Here is a 21906-nt window from a genome sequence, read left to right as displayed (position 1 = left end):
CCGCGATATAGGATACAATCATTTGGACATGCGTGAATCTTCTGAACTTCCAGTCCTAGCGGGCAGACTATCTTCTTAGCCTCGTATGTTGTCTCGGGCAATTTATTTCCCTCCGGAAGAATGTTCTTGACGAGTTTCAATAAATCGCCAAATGCCTTGTCACTAACCCCATTTTTTGCCTTCCATTGCAAGAACTCCAGAGTGGCATCCAACTTTTTGTGCCCCTGCTCGCAACCTGGGTACAACGAAGTTCTGTGGTCCTCTAACATCTTGTCCAATTTATGGGCTCCCTTTTCACTTTCGCAGTCCTCCTTGGTGTCCTGCAACATCTGACCAAGATCATCCGCAACGTCGTTACCATCAGCATCCCTTTCCTCCTCGCCCGTTTGATTTCCTTCAAATCCAACGTACTGAGCAAAGTCCGGAATATTGTCGTCTTCCACTTCATCTTCTTCCATTTCAACACCTTGCTCTCCGTGGGATGTCCAAAAATTATAGCTTGGCATGAACCCCGACTCAAACAAGTGGAAATGAATAGTCCTTGATGCAGAATACTCCTTCTGATTCTTACACTTATTGCATGGACAACAAATAAAACCCCTTTGCCTGTTAGCTTCGGCCACTCTCAAAAAATAGTGCACGCCGTCAATAAACTCTTTGGACCACCGGTCAGCGTACATCCATTGCCGATCCATCTACATGAGTCGAGAAAAAATCGTACAAAAATAATTATTCTTACAATAATGACAGTCATACAATAATTATAAGATAATTACAAACTGTTTCAACAGTCATATAATAATGACATATCTTTATTCATACAAAAATCATAAAATATTACACCAAATAATTCTTATTTACTATTTCTAAAGTTTTAAACTAATTTTAATGTGTTTTACTTCTTTTAATTTTCATTTTAGTTTGTTTTCTAGTATTCAAGATTAACTCTCACTATAGTTTTCCTTCTCAACTATTTTATAAAACCTTCTTTAGCAAATCAACTAAATTTCTATATATTCTTTCTTCCCCACACAAATTTTCTCCCTCATCAACTTACAACTAAATTTTGGAGACAAAAAAGTATGCCAAACATAGCTGCAAATGTAATATGACAAAAAAAAACATTGGAGGATGAAGATGCAAACCTTTTAGGCACCTCCGATTTGTATGTAATCACCAAAATAAATTCACTAGAAATTTTGGCATGACCTCCCCTCTTTTTTGAAGAAATTTTGAAGCTTGCTCGGGCAGCTGGAGGAGGAAGAAGACATATATATAGGGGTGGGACTTTAGTCCCGGTTGGTAAGTTACGATCTTTAGTCCCGGTTGGTGGGGGTCCTGACAGGCCCTGACAGCATTTGAACCGGGACTAAAGATGATCTTACCAACCGGGACTAAAGATCAAATATGCCCGTTACCCTTTTTAACCGGGACTAAAGATCATCTTTAGCCCCGGTTTTTATTGCATCCGGGACTATTGTGGAATTCGGCCGACCGACGAAAGATGGTTTCTCCACCAGTGATAGGCCGGAGTACACGACTCGCTGCCTCTCATTATATCGCATGCACATGAACACACACAGAACGTCAATGCTATAGCTACGACTGGCTGGTTGTGCTATGGCCTCTCTGATTTGGGGGGCCTCAATTTTTTTTGTGGGGCCCTGTACGGGCGCTCCGTTTGCACGCCCTCATCGACGGGCCTAGGTGAGATGGGAGAAACTTTGTCGCCGATGCTTCCGAGGAGAGGGAGCGACTGCCGCTACAGAGGGGGATTGGAAGTGGTGAGTGATTTGGGGCCACGGTGAGAGGGAGGGGTAAAGGTGAAAAAAAACTAGGTAGGGCACTTACAGGTGGGGTACGTCGGTAGATTAGAGGTGGTCAGAATTGTATTAGCTAGTATCCTCAAAGCAACCTCATCCTACATGACGTGTTGGAACCCTTACACTGTTTATGGTCTTACAATGTGCAGGTTTGTATAATGCGAATGGAATTAAAATGTTCAATAATGCAACATGCAACATAAATTAGCGCATGCTGATCAATGGAGGACAAATATATGCAACAAATTTAGTGAATGTTAATAAACCTGATCGGTGTGGCATAATTAAAATGGTCACAAATTGAGCGTGAAGATATTATCCTACCACCCTTGCAGCATAGGCGTAGGGATAAGGGACTAGTAAGGGTCATGAGCCATGGCTCTCTCATATTTTATATACCTCACTATTTTCTCTGACTTAGCTTGCATCAAAATTAGTTATAAAAAAATTTAGCACTGTAATTAGTCAAAATATATCGCCTGGCATATAATTTAGTGCTATGATTCCTAGCACACATCCACTATCTAGGTTCATATTACAACTGGCTACGTAGTAACTTGCAGCATCCATCAAGGTGCCCTGACCAAATGAGAGAGAGAGAGAGAGAGCGCAATCGCTGTTGTGTCTAATATTTTTCAAGTGGTGCATGTGCTTTAAGGACTATTTCAACATTGTAAAAATACATGGCTTTTCCAATAAATCAAGGGCGGAATTTTTTTTTAGCTAAATACTGAGAGAATCAACACTCACCGATAAAAAAAAACTAGTTCAAATAAATGAGGCTAACTAAAATTCTATCATTACATTGGTTTGAATCATACTAGTTATGCAATGTAAAAACACATTATTTTGTTGAGACCAAGTTGGTCCAACGAAGTTTTGTTGTTATAGCCTTATTTTCTGATCTCCTTCCTCGTAGAGCGTTTTGTAGAAAGGAATTGAAGCATAGAATCAAAGCAAGAAAATGTTGTTAGGCATGTGCGTGCACATGCATATGGTAGTACCAAAAATAACTTCCTCTAGGATAGAACTGTGATGGATCAGATGAAGATAATTATTATGGTGAGTACGTTGGATTGACCACTTGAGTCTCCGATACTTTGACTTCTTCAATTTTGTATGTAGGGCCACATAATTTTCCTTTTTTTTCAAGTAGAAAATTGAAATCTTAGGTCTATGGATTTCAAATATCACACACACACACGTAAACATGCCACTCACGTTTGTTTCACTTCAATAATCTTCTAAATTAAAAAAAACTCAAAGTGAATTAGGCATGAGGAGATTTATCCCACCCATTTCAAGTGAATAACACTTATTCCCATTAATCCCTACCATAGTTCACGCTGTAGAGTTGAGAGAGTAGTGAGAAAATTGCATGGTAAGTTGAATAATAATCATTGAAAGTATGCCATATATGTCACAAACCTTTTCCTTTCAGAATTTTCAATGGAGGTCCTAACCATAATAAATTGAGTTAACTGACCTATTGGAATCAGTCATATAACTATATGTGAATCTAACAAGGGAGGAAGAAGAGATTCAAAGGATGTACATGTGTAGGGCGGAGCTAGAGGAAAATATCACTAGGGTCACTCACATTACACTATAGGGTTACTCTTCTCTGCTTAAGGGTGATGAATAATAATTAACATGGTGTTAGAAACTTTTATCGGGGTCATTAGACCCCGGTAAATATATAGTAGCTCCGCCGCATATATGTAGGTATAAGACACATCCATATATATGCTTCAACTAAACAAAATATAACAACTTTTATTTTTCTAGCAAGAACCCAAGCAGTTGAAAGAACAAGGTCTACCATCCCTATGGCTATCAAAAACGAATGAGAGTTCAATCACATAGAGGAAAGGTTGCTATTTCCCTTACAGCCCCATTAATTAGTTCATTCAATTGTTCAGTGTTTGTCCTGTTGGATGCAGATCCAAAATAAAAGTGTGAAATGGCAGCTAGATGGTACTGGGTTATTGTGTAATGGGCCGCTTGTTATGCATCATTTTTAGGCTAAGTTAGGTGGTTTGTGCACATGTGGATGAGCATGTGGCAAAAACACTTTAATTTTAAGCATGCACACAAATTTTCATCATAACAACGTGAACATATTGAACCCCTCAAGTAATAGAATGACCAGATGAAATATAATTCCACCCTTATCTGTTGACATAGGAAAGCAATAATAGCAAGAAGCAAGCCTAATGAAACAAAAGTTGCTCATACGTGAAAATTAATTGAACAATGAAAACAATAAAAGCCCCTTTAATTACCTTTCAAAAAGATATGCTTGCTTTTGCTTATATAAGACAAATAAATATCCATATCCTACGTGGAACAGGTGCGAGACATGCAATTTAATAAATACCCATGAAGTACGTCATGACTACGCGATTTCCTGACTGAAATTAGCTTTGATGTGTTAGTTACTCTTTGACTATATAATCTATAAGTGTTAGTACCATCATGACCTTCTAGGGTATTAGAGTGACTTGTGAATTTTGACATTGAATTTTATGGGCTTTATATTTTTCAAGGCCTCATGGGTCACCTACAAGTGAGAATCAATCCTTGCCCCTGCCCTGGTAGACCCACGGGTCGAAATCTGGCCCCGTCCCCAACCCCATAAGGACAGGTACATATCGGATCCCCGTCCCCAACAGGTATTTTGCCACACCTAGTTGATCCTAGCATATGTTAGCAGTGTTCACGTAGACCATAATCTAGATGATATAGACCGCATATAGATGCTAGAAGATGGGTTATCATCTTGTTTAGGGCTTAAACTGTGAATTGGACTTTTTGACCATCTAGTCGGCCAAAGACGATCCTAGACCGTCTAGACTACACAGTTAGACAACATTCAGAAGAGTGTAAATCATAAACTTGTCGTTTAGACTATGGTCTAGGCAATGGGCCAATGCATTTTTTATATGACGGGAGTTGAAACTTTAAGCCCAACCCAAAGCCCATATGGTTTAGGTTTTTGACTGCATTCCAAACCCTTCTCTTATACTCTAAGCCAGTCACTACGACAAGGTCACGTTGCCTCTATTCTATTAGTCACCACCCTGGAGCTTGCTTCCACCTCTCTCCGACCCATGGTTTTACGCGAGTGGCTTCACCTATCATAGCATCGTTGGTTCTCCAATATTCTATGGAACATGTTAAGCATATATACATGTGTGCCAAGAAAAAAAATATGCCGATAGTATATTGTATGGTATATCGTTTAAACTGGCTAGCCTCTAGACCATGGGTCACTGTCCATCTAGTGTTTAGCATCTAGGTGAACACTGTATGTCAGGTACTTTCGTATACTTATATCAACATAATTTATCCTTTCATCACAGCTATTCTGGATTTTCATATTAAGTTAGGTTAGTTTTTAATACCCATATCACTATAATGTATTATTTTTGCTTAGCAAAAAGATGTTAAATTTTCTTGTGGCTGATGACATCTCGTGTTAAATTACCAATCCGTAACCATGAAAATCACCCACTAGCAATAATTACATATTTAATCTCATGCAAGTATGCAACATCATCTATAATTTATTTATCTAATTCTACAAATCAACATGCAAGTATATCTAATAATCATCCCTCACATCATTTCCACAATATTTTAACAAATCTATTTATCATTTTTATAATATTTAACATATACTTATCAATATATTCTACATCAAAGCGCGGATATAATTTGTTTGTTTTACGATAGGTACTGATAAACCCTCATGTTTCATTATTTTTTTTCCTTTTACTCCTAGGTCGATTGTCAAAAAAATATATTAAAAATACTTAATAAATCCCGTAGCAAAGTGTGTGGAATCACATACTTCCTCCGTTTCACAATGTAAGTCATTCTAGTATTTTTCGCATTTATATTGATGCTAATGAACCTAAATAGATATATATGTCTAGATTCATTAGCATCAATATTAATGTGGGAAATGCTAGAATGACTTACATTGTGAAACGGAGGGAGTAGTGTTTATCATATTCAATGCCAGGTTTGATTCTTGGTGACATAGGGCATCCTAAAATATGTATTGTAGAATTAATATTGAGTCAGAATGTAATTAATGATTGGCTAATGTTCTCGGACTAGCATATACTCGTATAAAGATTGGTTTCATCAGGCTTTCGAACTAAAATTGGGGCATTAATGAATCGGTTTCTTTGATCATATTGGTTGCTTGCCATACTATAGAACCACTATTGAACTCCTGATATATATTGTCAGTTGAGACCACAAACCATATTTACCGTGTGCTTGCTTATTTCCCTACAATGTTTTTTTTAACAGCTAACATCCAAAGCCATGCACTGATGTACTAGTGATCAGGCCGCGGATGGATTTGATCAAAAGAAGTACTATATCAATTTACAGTTTATAGTGCGTTACCTGCAATTAGTTTTTTAAAGGAGATTTATATGCCATCATTTTATACTACGGTGAGATTCACTTTGATAAATTGTTTCTTTGCTGCTTCTGCAGGGTTGCATTGCAAGTTTATTCATATGCACTAGTTCTAAGGAAATACCTCATAAAGAAACAAGCGATATATTGTGTGCAAATTGTGCTTTTCTATTCTGTTGTGTCTTCTGCTTTGTCTTGTTACGTAATTATCGTTGCACCATGATATAAATAATCTAATAAAACTAGAGGCGCACAATAGGCACCCCCGGCTTATAAAAACATATGGATTTCATATTTCTATGGAGAAGGATAGAGTCCAAAAGTCTCAGCACGGAAACGTATAATTAGTTCCTTTTCTTTTGTAATCAAATTTATTAAAAGTTTCAATTAATATGCAAATTCTTAATTCTATGATCAACACGACAACTAATTTAAAAAGTCAATAATAAATAAATAAATATAAATACTCCACCCAAACATTGTTAGATGTTGCTAACCAATTTAGAAAGAAAATAAGCCAAAGTATTTAACCGGTGATAGTAAAATAGAAAAAAATAAATATATGATGTTTATTACATCCAGCTCGTATCAGGAGTGGATTGGTTTTGCCATCACTCTTACCCGACTCTGCCTAACCGTCAGCCCCGTCCTGTTCCCTAACAAATCCACCACACCCGTTCGCGTGACGCAAGCGGACAGCACGCGCGACCTCTCACTGCTACGTGGGCCCTTATCCAAGCCACGTCACCCTGATCTATCTAAACCCACCTTTTTTTTTTCCTCTGAAGTAATTAACCACGGTAAATAAATTGGTCGAAACGGGTAATTAACGCAGTGTGTGGGAGGGAGGAGTGCCCAATATAAAACCAAGCCTCCTCCCTACCCATCTCCTCCGTTCCGCGCATCGCTACACCCCAAAAACCTCTCACGCGCTCTCTCCCCTCGCCTCGCCGCGCCGCTGCGTCGTCGGCGACGGGATCGTGGGCTCGTGGAGAGGGCACCGCCGCCGCCGTCGCCGCCGGACGGATCTAGCCGTCTACACCCCGCTCCCCGCCCTCTCTCTCGAGGCGATCGCGCCGAGCTGAGCTGAGGTGAGGTGAGCCGCTCCCCCCTGATCCGATGCCTCCGTCTCCATCTCGTGCGTTGTTGGGTGTGCCGGGGCTCAGATCTGGCGGTCTGGGGTCCCGCCGCCGCCCGATCTGTGGGTCGCGGGTGTCGATTCGGGCGGGCGGCGGCGGCGGCGGCTCTACTCTGCTCCGCCGTTTTGCTCGGGGGGTCTGGTTCCGGACGCCGGGAATTTCACGAGATCGCGTGGGTTTCTGGATGGGCTAGGCGTCAGATCTGCGCGTGCTGCTACCGTTGCAGCTTTTTTTTTCTTCTTCTTCGTGGCGTATCCGTGAGATTTGCATCTGTACGTGCTTGCGCATTGCGGGTGGTTTACTCTGCCGTGCACTGGGGGCCATCGCTGCAGAAAGGTGGCCGGGGTTTGAGCTTTTGACCCCTGGAGTGGTTGGAATCTTGCAGTTATTTGGGGTGGGGTGTGGGCCAAATCTTTCGGGGGCAATTTTCCCCAAGTTTCCTTTTAGAGAAACATGCTCGTTTCTAGCCATACCAGTGTAGGATAAGAGCGTGATACGTGCTGACCACTTACGTTCCTCCTGAATGAATATCTGATTGATGATAGTTAGCTGCTTCTTGTTTAGGGTGGGGGGTATCTATCGTAATTCATTTTCAGATAGGAGAAAATTTGTGGGTTGGTACGATAGGTTAGCCCAGGCATACTAAATTTGGCTTTGGCTAAGCTGGTTCTATCCTTTCGTTTGATCGCAGGGTGTAGCTTACTATCATGGCGTCAGCCACTGGAGCGTCTGGATGGCTGAGGGGTAAGGTGAAGGGTGTGACTTCTGGGGACTGTCTTCTCATCATGGGGAGCACCAAGGCGGATGTCCCGCCGCCTGAGAAGTCGATTACTCTGTCATACCTCATGGCCCCAAGGCTGGTAAGATTTATATGGACTTGATGTAGTCAGACAATATAACACATTTTCTAGGTTCATTTGTCTCATGAATTTGTGGAAGTGTTTGGTCTGTTCCAAAGTGGACGACTTTTGTGTAACCCCTAAAACTAATGGAAATACTCCATCCTTCCTTTTTTATATGACCAATGTCAAACAAATAAAACCAGAGGCAGTATAATAGTGACAATCGGACTCTTTCCACCACCGCATGCATTAATATTCCTACGCTATGGTTTTATATTTTCTCGTGTAGTTCAAAACTTATGAATTTATTCTTATTCTCCAGTCTTTCCCTCCCTTTTTGCTTTATGTATTGAAACTAAAACTTTGTGCTGCTCAAGGCTCGCCGTGGTGGAGTGGATGAACCATTTGCTTGGGAAAGCAGGGAGTTTCTAAGGAAACTCTGCATAGGAAAGGTACTCCATGTGAATTTTAGATCTTCTTTGAATTTACTTAAATGCATAGATATCGATTGTGTTTGTAGAAAACATGCCAGTTTCCCTGTTACCAATGAAAAATTCAAACATGTTACAGGAGGTCACATTCAGAGTGGACTACACAGCTCCAAATGTTGGACGAGAATTTGGTACTGTTTACCTCGGTGACAAGAATGTTGCCTACTCGATAATTGCTGCAGGATGGGCAAGGGTAAAGGAGCAAGGCCCAAAGGGCGGTGAACCGAGTCCATATCTTACTGAGCTGCTAAGGTTGGAGGAAGTTGCTAAGCAGCAGGGTTTAGGTCGTTGGAGCAAGGTTAGCAAATCTTTTTGTTTCTGCCCCCTCCCCCTTTTTCTTTGTACTGCAAGAGATGAATGCTTTATTGTTTGCTTTTTTATGCATGTTCTTTTTAAACTTTCAGGAACCTGGTGCTGCTGAAGAATCAATAAGAGATCTTCCACCATCAGCAATTGGTGAAGCTAGTGGTTTTGATGCAAAGGGTTTTGCAGTTGCGAATAAAGGCAAGAGTCTGGAAGCCATTGTTGAACAAGTTCGTGATGGCAGTACAGTTCGTGTTTACTTGCTCCCAAGTTTCCAATTTGTTCAGATATATGTTGCTGGAGTTCAGGTATGCTTGTCATGGACCCTTTTGTCTACTATTGTTTCTTTTTTCATGTTTAGAAAGGTGAATGTTGATTAGACAAAAATGTAGTCTCCATCCATGGGGAGGCGCCCACCGAATCCTACAGTGGTGGCTGCAGCAGAGAGTACTGCTGATGGCGCTACAAACGGTGGAGATTCTGAGGAAGCTCCAGCACCACTGACTACAGCCCAAAGGCTTGCCGCAGCAGCGGTTTCTACTGAAATTCCACCGGACAGGTTTGGAATAGAAGCTAAGCACTTCACAGAGACACGGGTTCTCAATAGAGATGTAAGACATATCATGATTCAAAGTTTTTAATCCTCTTTGCAAACAATAATTACTATATTTCATAAGTTCCTTCTGTTCTCTTTTGAACTTTCCTCTAGGTGCGAATTGTGGTGGAAGGCACAGATAGTTTCAGCAATATAATTGGCTCAGTGTATTACTCTGATGGGGATACATTGAAGGATCTGGCCCTTGAGCTTGTTGAAAATGTACGATCAATTATTTATCCACTACCTTTCATTTGACTCACATGATTCTTTTTAAGATTTATTTTAATAATGAGATCTGCTTGCATTGAAATTCTTTTGTATGATTAATTATGCAGGGTCTTGCCAAGTATGTTGAGTGGAGTGCCAACATGATGGACGTTGATGCAAAAATAAAGCTGAAGAATGCTGAGCTTCAGGCTAAGAAGGACCAGTTGAGAATTTGGACAGGATTTAAGCCACCAGTGACAAACTCGAAGCCAATCCACGACCAGAAATTCACTGGAAAAGTGGGTTCCCTGTTCTCACAAGTAGTGTATTCAACATGATCATGCGATTGAAGCTAATTTGCTTTGTGTTGATCCTTTCATAGGTTGTAGAGGTTGTGAGTGGGGATTGCATCATTGTTGCTGATGACGCAGCTCCTTACGGAAGTCCTTCTGCAGAACGCCGGGTTAATCTTTCAAGCATTAGAGCTCCTAAAATGGGCAACCCTCGTAGAGATGAGAAGCCTGATAATTTTGCTCGTGAAGCCAAGGAATTCTTGCGCACAAGGTTGATTGGCAAGCAAGTATGTACATAGGTTTTGAGATATTCCATCAGAAGTTCCATAACAAGTTGTTACCTTTGTTGAAAATTTATTGATTTTTTCTCCTTCCTATTTCCAGGTGACTGTTGAGATGGAATACTCTAGAAGGATCAGCACTGTGGATGGACAGCCCACAACAAACACAGCTGATGCCAGGGTTTTGGATTATGGGTCGGTTTTTCTTGGTTCACCTTCGCAGGCTGATGGTGATGATGTTTCTTCCATTCCAAGCTCAGGCAACCAACCTGGTATCAATATTGCTGAGACTCTGCTCTCAAGGGGCTTTGCTAGAACATCTAAACATCGGGACTACGAAGAAAGGTCACACTATTTTGACCTGCTGTTGGCGGCTGAATCACGAGCTGAGAAAGCAAAGAAAGGAGTTCATTCTGCAAAAGAATCACCTGTCATGCACATAACAGACTTGACAACGGTTTGGCACTCTTGCTTGTTCTTTTACTTTTACTTTTCCTTTGGCACCTTTATTAACTCGTAGTTCCTATGCGCTCAGGTTTCAGCAAAGAAGGCCAGAGACTTCCTTCCTTTCTTACAGCGGAACAGAAGACATTCCGCAATTGTTGAATATGTCTTCAGTGGCCACCGTTTCAAACTAACAATTCCTAAGGAGACTTGCAGCATTGCCTTCTCTTTCTCTGGTGTTAGATGCCCTGGTAAAGATGAGCCCTACTCGAACGAAGCTATTGCTTTGATGAGGAGGAGAATTCTACAGCGAGATGTGGAGGTATGACTCTTGTGCATCTTTGGTTAATCCACCTCCATGGCTTCGATGTCTAAATAATACCATGTGATTCTACAGATAGAGGTTGAAGCAGTTGATAGAACTGGGACATTCTTAGGTTCCTTATGGGAGTCCAAAACCAACATGGCTTCTGTTCTTCTGGAGGCTGGTCTGGCCAAGCTTAGTTCATTTGGCTTGGATAGGATTCCGGATGCAAATGTTCTAATGAGGGCTGAACAGTCTGCAAAGCAGCAGAAACTCAAGGTAACCACTTCTATTCTTGAACTACACAAGGAGAAAACATGCTGACATCCTTTTCTTTTTCAAGATCTGGGAGAATTATGTAGAGGGTGAAGAAGTTTCCAATGGATCTGCATCTGAATCCAAACAAAAGGAAATTCTCAAGGTTTGTTGATCAAGAATATATTGGAATGTACAGACTTGCCATTTTGTAAACAAACTGTTAACCTGGTTTCCATATTCAGGTTGTTGTAACTGAAGTCCTTGGTGGTGGAAAGTTCTATGTCCAAACAGTTGGTGACCATAGAGTGGCTTCCATTCAACAACAGCTTGCATCTTTAAAACTTAAAGATGCACCTGTTATTGGTGCTTTTAATCCTGTGAAGGGGGAAATAGTTCTTGCTCAGTTTAGTGCTGACAACTCCTGGAATAGAGCAATGGTACGTTTCACTTCTATCCTGATCTTGAAAGTTGCCTGTATGTCTCACTTCTATGTTGCAAGTCAAAACTAATTATGTGTTGGGGTCATGGTTTAGGTTTATGCTAACCTAAGCAGCTTACTAGAACTTCACAAAATTTCTTTTGGTATTTACATTTTTCCTTGCAAAGGGGGTTTAATGGCATTAATTGTGTTGTGACTTTAGAATGATAATATGCTATCTTTGCAAATCAATTGTTCCCTTGGTTAGCTGTTCTGTATAGTCAAGTAAAAATTTCTACAAGTGGTGGGTCATACCAATTGAGTAATTGCTTATTTTCATAAATGTTTGGGCCACTTGAGTTAATTTGGACCCAGGAAATGGGTGATATTGTTAGAATCCATTGTAATTCATTTGACTTGCTCAAACTTGTGTTCCTGCTAAAATGAAGGATTGGATAAAAGGGACTTAGATGATATATTCTTTAGTTGAATATTTAAGGGACTTGGGGCATTAGTGTTTTATGCCAATGTTGTTTTTACCTCATAGCTTCGCTAATGTTCTGCTGTTGATTGCCTAAACAGCTAGTGATTTCATCCTGTTGTTTTAATTACATGATCCATCATCCATGGGATCATCTCTAGGAAATTGCACAAACTCATGTTTTATTCTTATGAACCATTTTAGTCCTGGACTTGTTAAGTTGAACATTCCCGTTTCTAGTTTCTGGTTTTCAAAAATAATTAGGAAGTATATCCATTTTAACTGATCTGCAGATTGTGAATGGACCTCGAGGAGCTGTATCATCTCAAGACGACAAGTTTGAAGTATTCTACATTGACTATGGCAACCAAGAAGTCGTTCCTTACAGTCGCATACGGCCTGCTGACCCATCAATTTCCTCTTCGCCTGCTCTTGCTCAGTTGTGCAGCCTTGCCTTCATAAAAGTGCCCAACCTAGAAGATGATTTTGGCCATGAAGCAGCAGTCTATCTGAATGATTGCTTGCTCAACAGCCAAAAACAATACAGGGCAATGATTGAAGAGCGTGATACTTCTGGTGGAAAGTCCAAGGGACAAGGCACTGGAACTATTCTGATTGTTACACTGGTTGACGCAGAGACAGAAACCAGCATCAATGCTACCATGCTTGAGGTTCGTGCTACTTGCTACTTAACATTATGAATTGTGGTGATCTTAAATTAGTTGTCGGTTAGCTTCTGCATAGTCTGCTGTCACATATGAATGCTACTCAACATTGCTTCTGTTTGAGATTGAAGGCTGCTTGCAAACTAGTCACAGAGATATGTGAAATTGTCTTCGTTGCTAATATTCCCATTCTGTTTATGCAGGAAGGGCTTGCTCGGCTTGAAAGAAGCAAGAGATGGGATACTAGGGAGAGAAAGGCTGCTCTCCAGAATCTGGAACAGTTCCAGGAGAAAGCAAAGAAGGAAAGGCTGCAGATCTGGCAGTATGGTGATGTTGAATCTGACGAGGAAGAGCAAGCTCCAGCGGCTAGGAGAACTGGAGGGCGTCGGTAGATGAGAGAAGGCTGCTCAAGACAGCAATGGCGTCGGTAAGCTATCATCAAGTTTTGGACACCGGGTCAGACTCTACCGGGAGCTTTAGATGAAAAACATAGAGAAAGAAAATGAGGATTACCTTATTTATGCAGTTAGAACAGAACTTAGCGAGGCGAAACTTCCTTAGTTTGAGCACTGTTGCTTGATGCTGAACTATTATTCCGTTTTACACCGTAATGTTGAGGTTAAGATACATTGTTTTTCCCCTAAACTTAATAATGTCGTGTACTTGGTGCACTGCAGTTCTTTGTAGACACAACATAATACCGAGAGCGCAGTCAATTAAAATTCAGGATTGAACTTAAAGAGGTATCCCAAGATTGCCACTGCCGTCTTCTCTGGATTCGATGGTTTCACCTCGTTATGCTTGTTCCGAGTCTTCTGACTGCACTGCATTCATGGGGTCTCATATTATACCCACATGCTCCCATGGCGTTCCGTTTATTTTTGTTCCTTGGAACGTGGATTTTCTAGTGGACAAAGCTCCTCGCGAAAACCGGCGGTGTCCTCCAGTTAACCTATCCATGTACTGTTTCGGTCATGTGTAAAGATGGCAGCTGGTCCGTGGGGTTTTGCACTTTTGCTACCCCAAATCCACCTGCACGACAAAGAAATCCTACCGCCGGAGGACCGACCCCATTCACCGCTGTGTAGTGGTCAGACCCACACCAACATGGATAAAACAGCTGCGTAACGCAACAGAAATGGACAATCCACTGATCATAGTGCACACATGTATGAGAAAGAGAAATGCAATTTTTAGTTAAACAGTGCGTCCAATATATTCATAAAAAATATGCTCCATCCATTCCAAAATATAAGAATATCTAGGATTCAAATTCTGTACATCAATATAAGCAATTTTGTGTTGATTTCCACGAATTATATCATTTCAATGATTCCACTACCAATCAAATGCTTGAAAAAAATAATCTAAGCTATTCAAAATTCAAAAATTGCCTAAACCCTTAATACTTGCTAAACAACATAAAAATCCTTATATTTTAGAACAGAGAGAACAAACATCTCGGTTTGAATAGAATAGATAAACGATTTAATTATATTATTTTTAGTTATGGTAGTCCTCTTACATGGGTAACAAATATTTATCTTTACTAGATATGTTTATGGTGTCACATTTTTTTAATTAAAAAAAATCAAATCTCATACTATAAATTCCATTTCACATTCTGAATTTATATATTTATAATATAATTTTAAAATCTTAAAAATGCAAGTTTTCAGTGCTCATTGTATATGAGAACGAGGGAAAAAAATGGTTGATTATCTATTTGATTCCGAAAAAAAAATGTTAGTTTAATTTGATATATGAGTAAGAAATTAAAATGATATATCTAGGAGAGAGGACAATATAGAAATCCTTATATTTCAGGCATCCCAACATAGTCATAGCGTGTCGAAGGAAGAAAAAAAAGGAAAAAATAAGTATGCATTGGCATATTAGCAATTAAAATTATACGAAAATTAGTGTGCCTTGAATGTATTTCTGTTGCCTTATTAGTAATTAATAGTATAATTTATGAGTAAAATTTCATACTTATGTCCTTAGCGATCCAAAAGTAAATGCTATAACATAAACTACGATGATAAACCGCAAAACTGCCTCGAAAATCAAGTTTTAAAGTTTAAAAATTATAAATTTTGGCTTATACTTTTCCCCCATCCCCTTTGGTGCGGAAGCCCGTGATGCCCCGTGACGTGGTGGTCGCCGATATGTGGGGTCCACATGTCAGGGACTAGGCCCCCCTCAATCCCCCCTCTCGTCGGCGTGATGACGGCGTCGGCTCCTCGCGAGTTCTTTCTCCCGCCCTCCCGCCGCCCGCTGCCCGCGCGGGTCGCCGATCTCCATATCGCGAGCAAAGCAAAGCAGGAAATGAGATATACTAGTAAAAGGTGAAGTACTCGAGTATCTTCCCCTTCCTTCTCCTTGGCGTAAGAGAGAGAGAGATCTCCCGTCTCGTCGTCTCCTCCGCTTCCCTCGCGCCGAGACGAGTCGTCCATCTGGCGAGCAGAGCAGGGGAGGGGGAGGGGGAGGGGATCCTGGTGAGCATCCACATCCTCTTTCTGGTTCATCTCTCAGCTCCCACCCGGAGGAGTACTTTTGGTCTGGAATTTGCTTGCGCTCGTTAACCCTAGCCTTCTCTTCTAGTTCTAGATCTGGAAGAAGCGAGCCTTAACCTTAATACAAGTAGTAACAGTTTGTTTGTTCCCGCAAAAGTTTGGGGGTTCAACTGAACCCCCATGTCCCAAGTTGGATCCGCCACTGATGTTTTGTGATTTTGGGTGGCCATTTTGGGGACTTGGGTGCAATGTTGCCCACCCTGGTACAATCTGCTTTTTTTTTTTTAATTCAACCTGCAAAGTTATGCAAATTTATGGTGTCAATTGAAATGGATGGCTAATACCTAGTCCAATGTGAATGAAGCTATAGTAAAAATACCTGGCTCAATGCGCAATTAACTCCTTTTCATTCATGCAAATGTCAGAGGGGATCCACCCATGGTTCTTCCCCAGCTAAACGCAGGATTGATGGAGGCCGATGGCTCTGCGAGCTTCATACGCAAGCTGCAGCTCAGCGTTTCTGATGGCCTTCCTCATGCGGCGCCTGTTCCAGAACTGAGTACACAAGAGCATGAATTGGTGGGTAATTCATTCTGACTGCTTCACTTCTGTTCCTTCCATTATTAGTGGGAATTGCTGCTATGCTTCTTTTATGTGTATGATCGTGTAGATATGCACTATATTGGTGTTGCACATGTTACAGGTTAAAAGTGTCTTCGAAGTGCTCCAAGGCTTTGACACGGTCTTGCTCTACTGGGACAAGACTGCGCCGGGATACTGTGAGAAAGCAGGGATCTATGTTTCGCACCTGTCACAGACGAGCCTCAGAGCTGTGCTCAAGCCTTTTCTGTTTGCTGCAACATGCTTGAAGCAGGTGGAGCTCTTTGTTGGGAGGGTAAGATCGTGCGGTCATGGAACTCCGACGCTGAGTGCATTTGCTAGTTCGGTCGATTCTTGGCTAATGGTGAGGTTGCAATTCAGACTGCATAGATTTTTCGGGGATGATGTTTGTTTTGTCCGAAATTACATTGTTGTTATGTTAATATCAGAGGCTCCGCAAAGCAGCTCTGAAGGAGGAAGAGCAGTTGTTTCTTTCAGTTGAAAGGACTATAACTCTGCTGGGATTGACTGATTCTATGTCAAGGTCATGGTCTATTCTACTATAACATTACTTTTCTTCATCAGAGTGACCATTACTTTAGTCAAGGACCTCTTACTGTTGTACGAAATGGATAACTAGGTTAGCTTTTAGTAGTGATGTTGTATGTTACTATAGGTGATTCTAGAGATATCAGCAACTCTATGTAATGTGTGATGGCAAAAAAAGTTGCATAGAGATATGAGATTATAGAGACATGATAGTATAGTCTTTTTTTTTCCTTTTTACCATTTTAGGTAGTTTTCTAAAAGCCGGAGAGGACTGTACAACTGACAACCTGTGTTTTCAGTTTCATGCTTCTTTATCACTTGACAGACTGTGGTTTTCACTCACCCCATAATATAAAATCTTATGCAGTTTATGTTCTGGAGCAGAACATTTGTATCAAGTTGTGCAAGGAGCTGTGCCTGATGCCTTTTGGAATTCTGGCGCACAGATGGCATCTAGTGAAGTGGCGGTTCATGCTGTAAACCATCTTTTTAAGAAGTTAAATGAAGTCTGTCTTGTGGAAGATGGCGAGGTTGCCACAAAAAAACCAGTTGTCCAAATACTTGGTCTTATTTGTTTATTAACAGAATGCTCAACTCTCTTACATTTGAAATCTCTATAAATTCCAGGGTGAACCTTATCATATGCTGCTTGTGATATTCGCTGGAACCTTGTTACCATATCTTCAGTGTCTTGATTCCTGGCTCTATGATGGTATTCTTGATGACCCTAATGAAGAGGTATTGAAGGAAGACATTTTTTGAGCTACATTTGAAATTATTAACTGATATTCTTAAATTTAAAGATTTCTCTACACGTTAGTTGTGAAATACTGTAAGGATGGCCTGTATCCTTTGCTCGACCTGAGCTACATTGGTGCAAACATAAATCATGATGATATCATTATGTTATAAACACAAATATTTTTTTATTTGTTGGATTGGCATTTGGCAGAGATCTTAATCCTATTCGATTTGTCTCCTGAAAGTCACCTATAAGTATATGCAATTATGATCCTGACCTGTATATCTTCTATGAGCATACTATAATCCTTTCTAGTATAAGGTTATTACTCTTGAGTGTGAAATGTTTCTTTGTGTTGGGCTCATTTTTTAAGTTTGGTGAGTCTTATAAACCCTTCCGTTTTATTAATGCCTGCTGAAGAGTTGCGTGTGATCATGTAGTTAAACATCACCTTGATGCCTAATGTAATCCTGTTAGGGATGCCTAAGTCCTTTAATTTTAATTTTATTGAGCAACTATCATGAAATGTGTTACTTAAATTTGCATTTTTAAAACTTCCCTGTTGTGGTTTGGGAACCTGTTTTCTGTAGATGTTCTTTTACGCGAACAAAGCAGTTACAATAGATCAACCGGCATTCTGGGAAATGAGTTATATGCTGAGAGTACGAGGACCACGAACCGATAGCTCATCAACATTAGCTGACAATGAATCTATCAGGAAAAAGGAATTAATCAACCAGGAAACAACTGCTGCAGCAGCTCTCTTGAAATCTAGCAATCAAGGTTGCGCGGATATATTATGCCCAGTGTTCTTGAAAGATATTGCAAGAGCCATTTTATCTGCTGGGAAATCATTTCAGCTTGTTCAGCATGTTCAAGAGACACATCGGATTCAAACTCGTGAAGTCATACATGAGTTTAATATTGATCAGCATGGCAATTACATTAGTCAACAGAAGTTTCGGCCTGATACCTCAAGTATAAGAATTCAAGATAAGCGTGAAGATATTATTGAAGAATCTACAGGCCAGTTTGGAAATAATGCTTGCAAAATGGATTTCTTAACTTTGTCTGAGAGTTTCTTGATATGCCTATCTGGTCTGTTGGAAAATGGTGACCATGTTGATGATTACTTAAGAAAGTTGTGTGCTGATAATGCTCCAGTTAACAAAACAATTGTGCACAGTAAGAGTAATGTACAAGAAACAGAAGAGGTATGTGGAGAAAACAGCTCTGAGAAGACTTGGTTAAAGCTCCTAAGAGATGCTACATCAGGAAGGGACTATGATGGCATGGAGAAAACTTTAGCAAAAAATGCTGTTATGAGGGATCCAACATTTGTCCCTGGAGATCATCAAGATGTATCTTCCACTGAAGTAGAAAGCTATTTCAACCTATCTTGCTATGAAAACCCAGGCATCACTGCTTGTCAAGAAATGCTAGAGAGGAACAAAAACTCCTGGAGCGACTTAAATATCTCTAAAAGTTTCCATCTTCCTCCACTGAATGATGAGAACATACGGAAGTCTATATTTGGTGATAGAGACTCTTCAGGGACCATCCCTGGTGATACCCTATCTACAACATATTTCCCCAGACTAGACGGAACTGATTACAAGTTTGGTTTTCAGTTTGATGATTCAGAATATATCCGCCAAGAGGATGACAGGAGAACCTTGGAGGCTCTCTATACATTCCCGACTCTTCTGCCATGTGTAAATGTGAGACTGATTCTGAAGTATAGTTTCTTGTTCATGTTTTCTTATTAGTTGTTAACCCTTTCTCCCTTCAGGAAAATGTCCCGCTGTCAGAGATCTTACCTTTGCAGAAAGATAGCACACTTGCCTCAAGAGCTTTGAAGTTTATTCAGAGCATGAGTTTGAGAGATCCTCTTCAACCAGTTGGTATCATCCAAGAATGCCTTTCTAAATGTATAAAGAGACAGGTCTGCTCAAACATTATACTAGCATTTAGTTATTTACGTTATATATCTTGTTAGTCATCCGTATAACAGGTTTTTGCATTTTCCCCCTCAACAGGTTGATCACATTGGCAAGCAAATCTTGTCAAAGCTAATGGGTGACTGGAGATTAATGGACGAACTCTTTGTTTTACGTGCTATTTATTTGCTAGGGTCAGGTATTATGCTATCAACCTATCATTGAGCTGTTCTTAACCTCTCGTAATATTTTCCCTGAAAAAAATCTTTTTACTATGTCTAGGTTAAATACATGTTTCATCAAAGAAAAACATTATTTTCAAACCAAATAAAGAAATAAATACAATTCTATTGACCAACTTGAGCCTTCAGGTGACATGCTGCAGCAGTTTCTGGTAACAATTTTTGACAAGCTCGACAAAGGAAATCCCTGGGATGATGATTTTGAGTTGAATACTTTGCTACAGGTGATTCACTATGCTAATCTAGTGCGACAAAATTGATGCCACATAAGGATCTTAATAGCTCTATCAATTCTTGGCTGCAGGAATCCATAAGAAACTCAGCTGACAAAATGCTGCTGACTGCGCCAGATTCTTTGGTCGTCTCGTTAGCAAAGCATGATACGCGCAACGATGAAGAAACTACATCAATTTCTAGGAAAGGTCGCGCACAAGGTTTTGGCATCGAGGCACTTGATGTGCTTAATTTTACATATAAGGTATGCACAAAACAGCACCAATATTCTGCGTTCTTTACCATGTGTTCATGTTATGCTGTTGGGTGGCAGGTGTCTTGGCCTCTTGATCTGATTGTCAATACGGAGGCACTGAAGAAGTATAACCAGGTACTTACTTTCTAGACTAATTATTTAACAGTGCCATGTATTTGATGGCTTTTGGCCTTTTGCTGTTTTGCTCGATCAGGTCATGGCATTCTTACTAAAGGTCAAGCGTGCAAAGTTTATTTTGGACGAAACTCGAAAGTGGATGTGGAAGGTACTTATCCATCCTATAACCCTGCCACCATCTTATGGAATCTATTTATTTATTTATTTTGCATGTTGTCGTCTGATAAATCTGGAAACAGTATAAACTCATAGTGTTTGATAGTTGGGTACTTGGATTTGCTCTGACTTCTCAATATGATAGTTTCATTCTGATGTATCAAACCTTTCCCCATTGGCAGGGCGGAGGCAGCACTATGCATAATTTTAAGCAACATTTAATAGTTGAGCAGAAGCTCCTTCATTTTGTTGATGCATTTCATCAATATGTCATGGATCGGGTGAGTTGGGTATTTTCGATCCATTCCTTTGTACATCTCTCTACTGTACTCATGACACAGTTTTGAGTAGGTATACCATAGTGCGTGGACTGAGCTTTGTGATGGCATGGCATCCGCCACTACACTGGATGAAGTCATGGAAGTTCATGAAGCATACCTCTCTTCTATTCAGCGACAATGCTTTGTGGCCTCTGATAAGTTGGTGAGTAACTTGTCGTTCTTATTACAATCATCAAAGCTTAATTCCAAAAACTTTATTCTAGCTAAGAGTGTTCATTGCGGCAATGAACATTGCCTGTGTGCAGTGGGCCCTCATAGCCAGTCGAGTTAAGACCATTCTTGGATTGGCACTTGACTTCCACAACATAGAACAGACTCTTGGTACTGGTGGAACTGCTCCAGCCGTCAAGGCAAGATGCGAGATGGAAGTGGATCGCATCGAGAAGCAATTTGACGAGTGCGTTGTATTTCTCCTGCGGGTATGCTTCCATCTACTACCAGCAAAACTCAATGATCTCCTATGTTGTCTGAACTTGGTATTTTCAGTAGATTCATGACAATCTCAATATCCTTTTTCAGATCCTATCTTTCAAGCTCAATGTTGGTCACTTCCCCCATCTGGCGGATCTCGTTACGAGAATCAATTACAACCACTATTACATGTCTGACAGCGGAAGCTTCTCTGCCATCCCTGGATCTCGGCCACGGTAGCCGTCTTGCAGTGCTCATAGGAATATAGGATCTTAGGTGTTGCTCTCCATTTTGTGGGGAATGTATATATTCTGGATTTGTAAAGTGTGGTCAATGCTGATGCAGCCAGGAAGGCATCACCATATCCCAGGATGCAAATGCATTCTTACAGAATGTTTAGGTATTTGTAGGTTGTAAGTTTTGTGCCAGTATGGTTTTCTGTAAGCTGTAAATTTTTGCGCCAGTATGTTGTTGTTTTTTTTAAAAAAAATACTTATCCCACGTTCGCTTTCAATGATGGCTTAAATACAAGTCGTTTGTCATCGCGTTCAATTGAGGCTTTGTTGAAATTGTCACCTGAGCTGCCATCCTGCGACCACACGCGATATAATTTACTGTACTTATTACAGGTACAGTAGCATAAGCCAAAATTAGTGAACCTTTTCTCTTTTTTTTTCCTAGTCCATAAGAGCAAGTTTAATACTTGAGCTCACTGCTTACTATAAGTGAATGTTAGAGCTAACTTGTATAATAAATTAGCTATAGGTTAACTTTATTTTTTCCATTCTCTTTCTTTCTCACCCTATGAATTTAAT

General features: G+C 40.4%; 2 protein-coding genes across 5 annotated transcripts; both read left to right on the top strand.

The window, feature by feature from the left end:
- The first annotated feature begins 7157 nt into the window (after positions 1-7157).
- On the top strand, positions 7158-13733 carry LOC4329508 (ribonuclease TUDOR 1). 2 transcript variants are annotated; one of them, XM_015770005.2, is made up of 16 exons: positions 7158-7354; positions 8094-8262; positions 8622-8696; positions 8815-9033; positions 9140-9346; positions 9431-9649; positions 9748-9855; positions 9972-10142; positions 10226-10423; positions 10521-10874; positions 10953-11183; positions 11259-11444; positions 11509-11586; positions 11666-11860; positions 12616-12993; positions 13191-13733. In XM_015770005.2, the coding sequence occupies exons 2-16, from the start codon at positions 8110-8112 to the stop codon at positions 13377-13379; spliced, it is 2961 nt and encodes a 986-aa protein (XP_015625491.1). In that variant the 5' UTR covers positions 7158-7354; positions 8094-8109; the 3' UTR covers positions 13380-13733. The 2 variants fall into 2 exon arrangements, with proteins under 2 accessions (XP_015625491.1, XP_015625490.1); XM_015770004.3 differs by having other exon boundaries at positions 7158-7359.
- A 1488-nt stretch (positions 13734-15221) lies between these two features.
- LOC4329507 (uncharacterized) lies at positions 15222-21643 on the top strand. Of its 3 annotated transcripts, XM_015771151.3 has the most exons (18): positions 15222-15485; positions 15929-16082; positions 16207-16282; positions 16378-16467; positions 16553-16647; positions 17020-17182; positions 17280-17390; positions 17985-19115; positions 19187-19339; positions 19434-19533; positions 19706-19800; positions 19881-20054; positions 20124-20180; positions 20260-20331; positions 20522-20620; positions 20691-20822; positions 20926-21099; positions 21200-21643. In XM_015771151.3, exons 2-18 carry the CDS (start codon positions 16075-16077, stop codon positions 21329-21331), a joined length of 2862 nt encoding a protein of 953 aa, XP_015626637.1. In that variant the 5' UTR covers positions 15222-15485; positions 15929-16074; the 3' UTR covers positions 21332-21643. The 3 variants fall into 3 exon arrangements, with proteins under 3 accessions (XP_015626637.1, XP_015626634.2, XP_015626635.1); XM_015771148.3 differs by having other exon boundaries at positions 15222-15335; positions 16207-16467; XM_015771149.3 differs by having other exon boundaries at positions 16207-16467.
- The last annotated feature ends 263 nt before the right edge of the window (positions 21644-21906 follow it).

Source organism: Oryza sativa, chromosome 2 (genome assembly GCF_034140825.1).
Source record: "Oryza sativa Japonica Group chromosome 2, ASM3414082v1".
NCBI lineage: Eukaryota > Viridiplantae > Streptophyta > Magnoliopsida > Poales > Poaceae > Oryza > Oryza sativa.
The sequence above is the reverse complement of the archived record's forward strand: the minus strand, read 5'-3'. Positions and strand labels throughout refer to the sequence as shown.

What these genes read in the sequence shown, in the direction of transcription:
- LOC4329508 (XM_015770005.2), top strand. Translation starts at nt 8,110, where the DNA reads ATGGCGTCAGCCACTGGAGCGTCTGGATGGCTGAGGGGTAAGGTGAAG. An exon ending in ACCAGAAATTCACTGGAAAA is followed by an intron (nt 10,143 to 10,225) that starts GTGGGTTCCCTG and finishes ATCCTTTCATAG; the next exon opens with GTTGTAGAGGTTGTGAGTGG. An exon ending in TTCTACAGCGAGATGTGGAG is followed by an intron (nt 11,184 to 11,258) that starts GTATGACTCTTG and finishes GTGATTCTACAG; the next exon opens with ATAGAGGTTGAAGCAGTTGA.
- LOC4329507 (XM_015771148.3), top strand. Translation starts at nt 15,316, where the DNA reads ATGAGATATACTAGTAAAAG. An exon ending in TTGACTGATTCTATGTCAAG is followed by an intron (nt 16,648 to 17,019) that starts GTCATGGTCTAT and finishes AATCTTATGCAG; the next exon opens with TTTATGTTCTGGAGCAGAAC. An exon ending in CACTGAAGAAGTATAACCAG is followed by an intron (nt 20,181 to 20,259) that starts GTACTTACTTTC and finishes TTGCTCGATCAG; the next exon opens with GTCATGGCATTCTTACTAAA.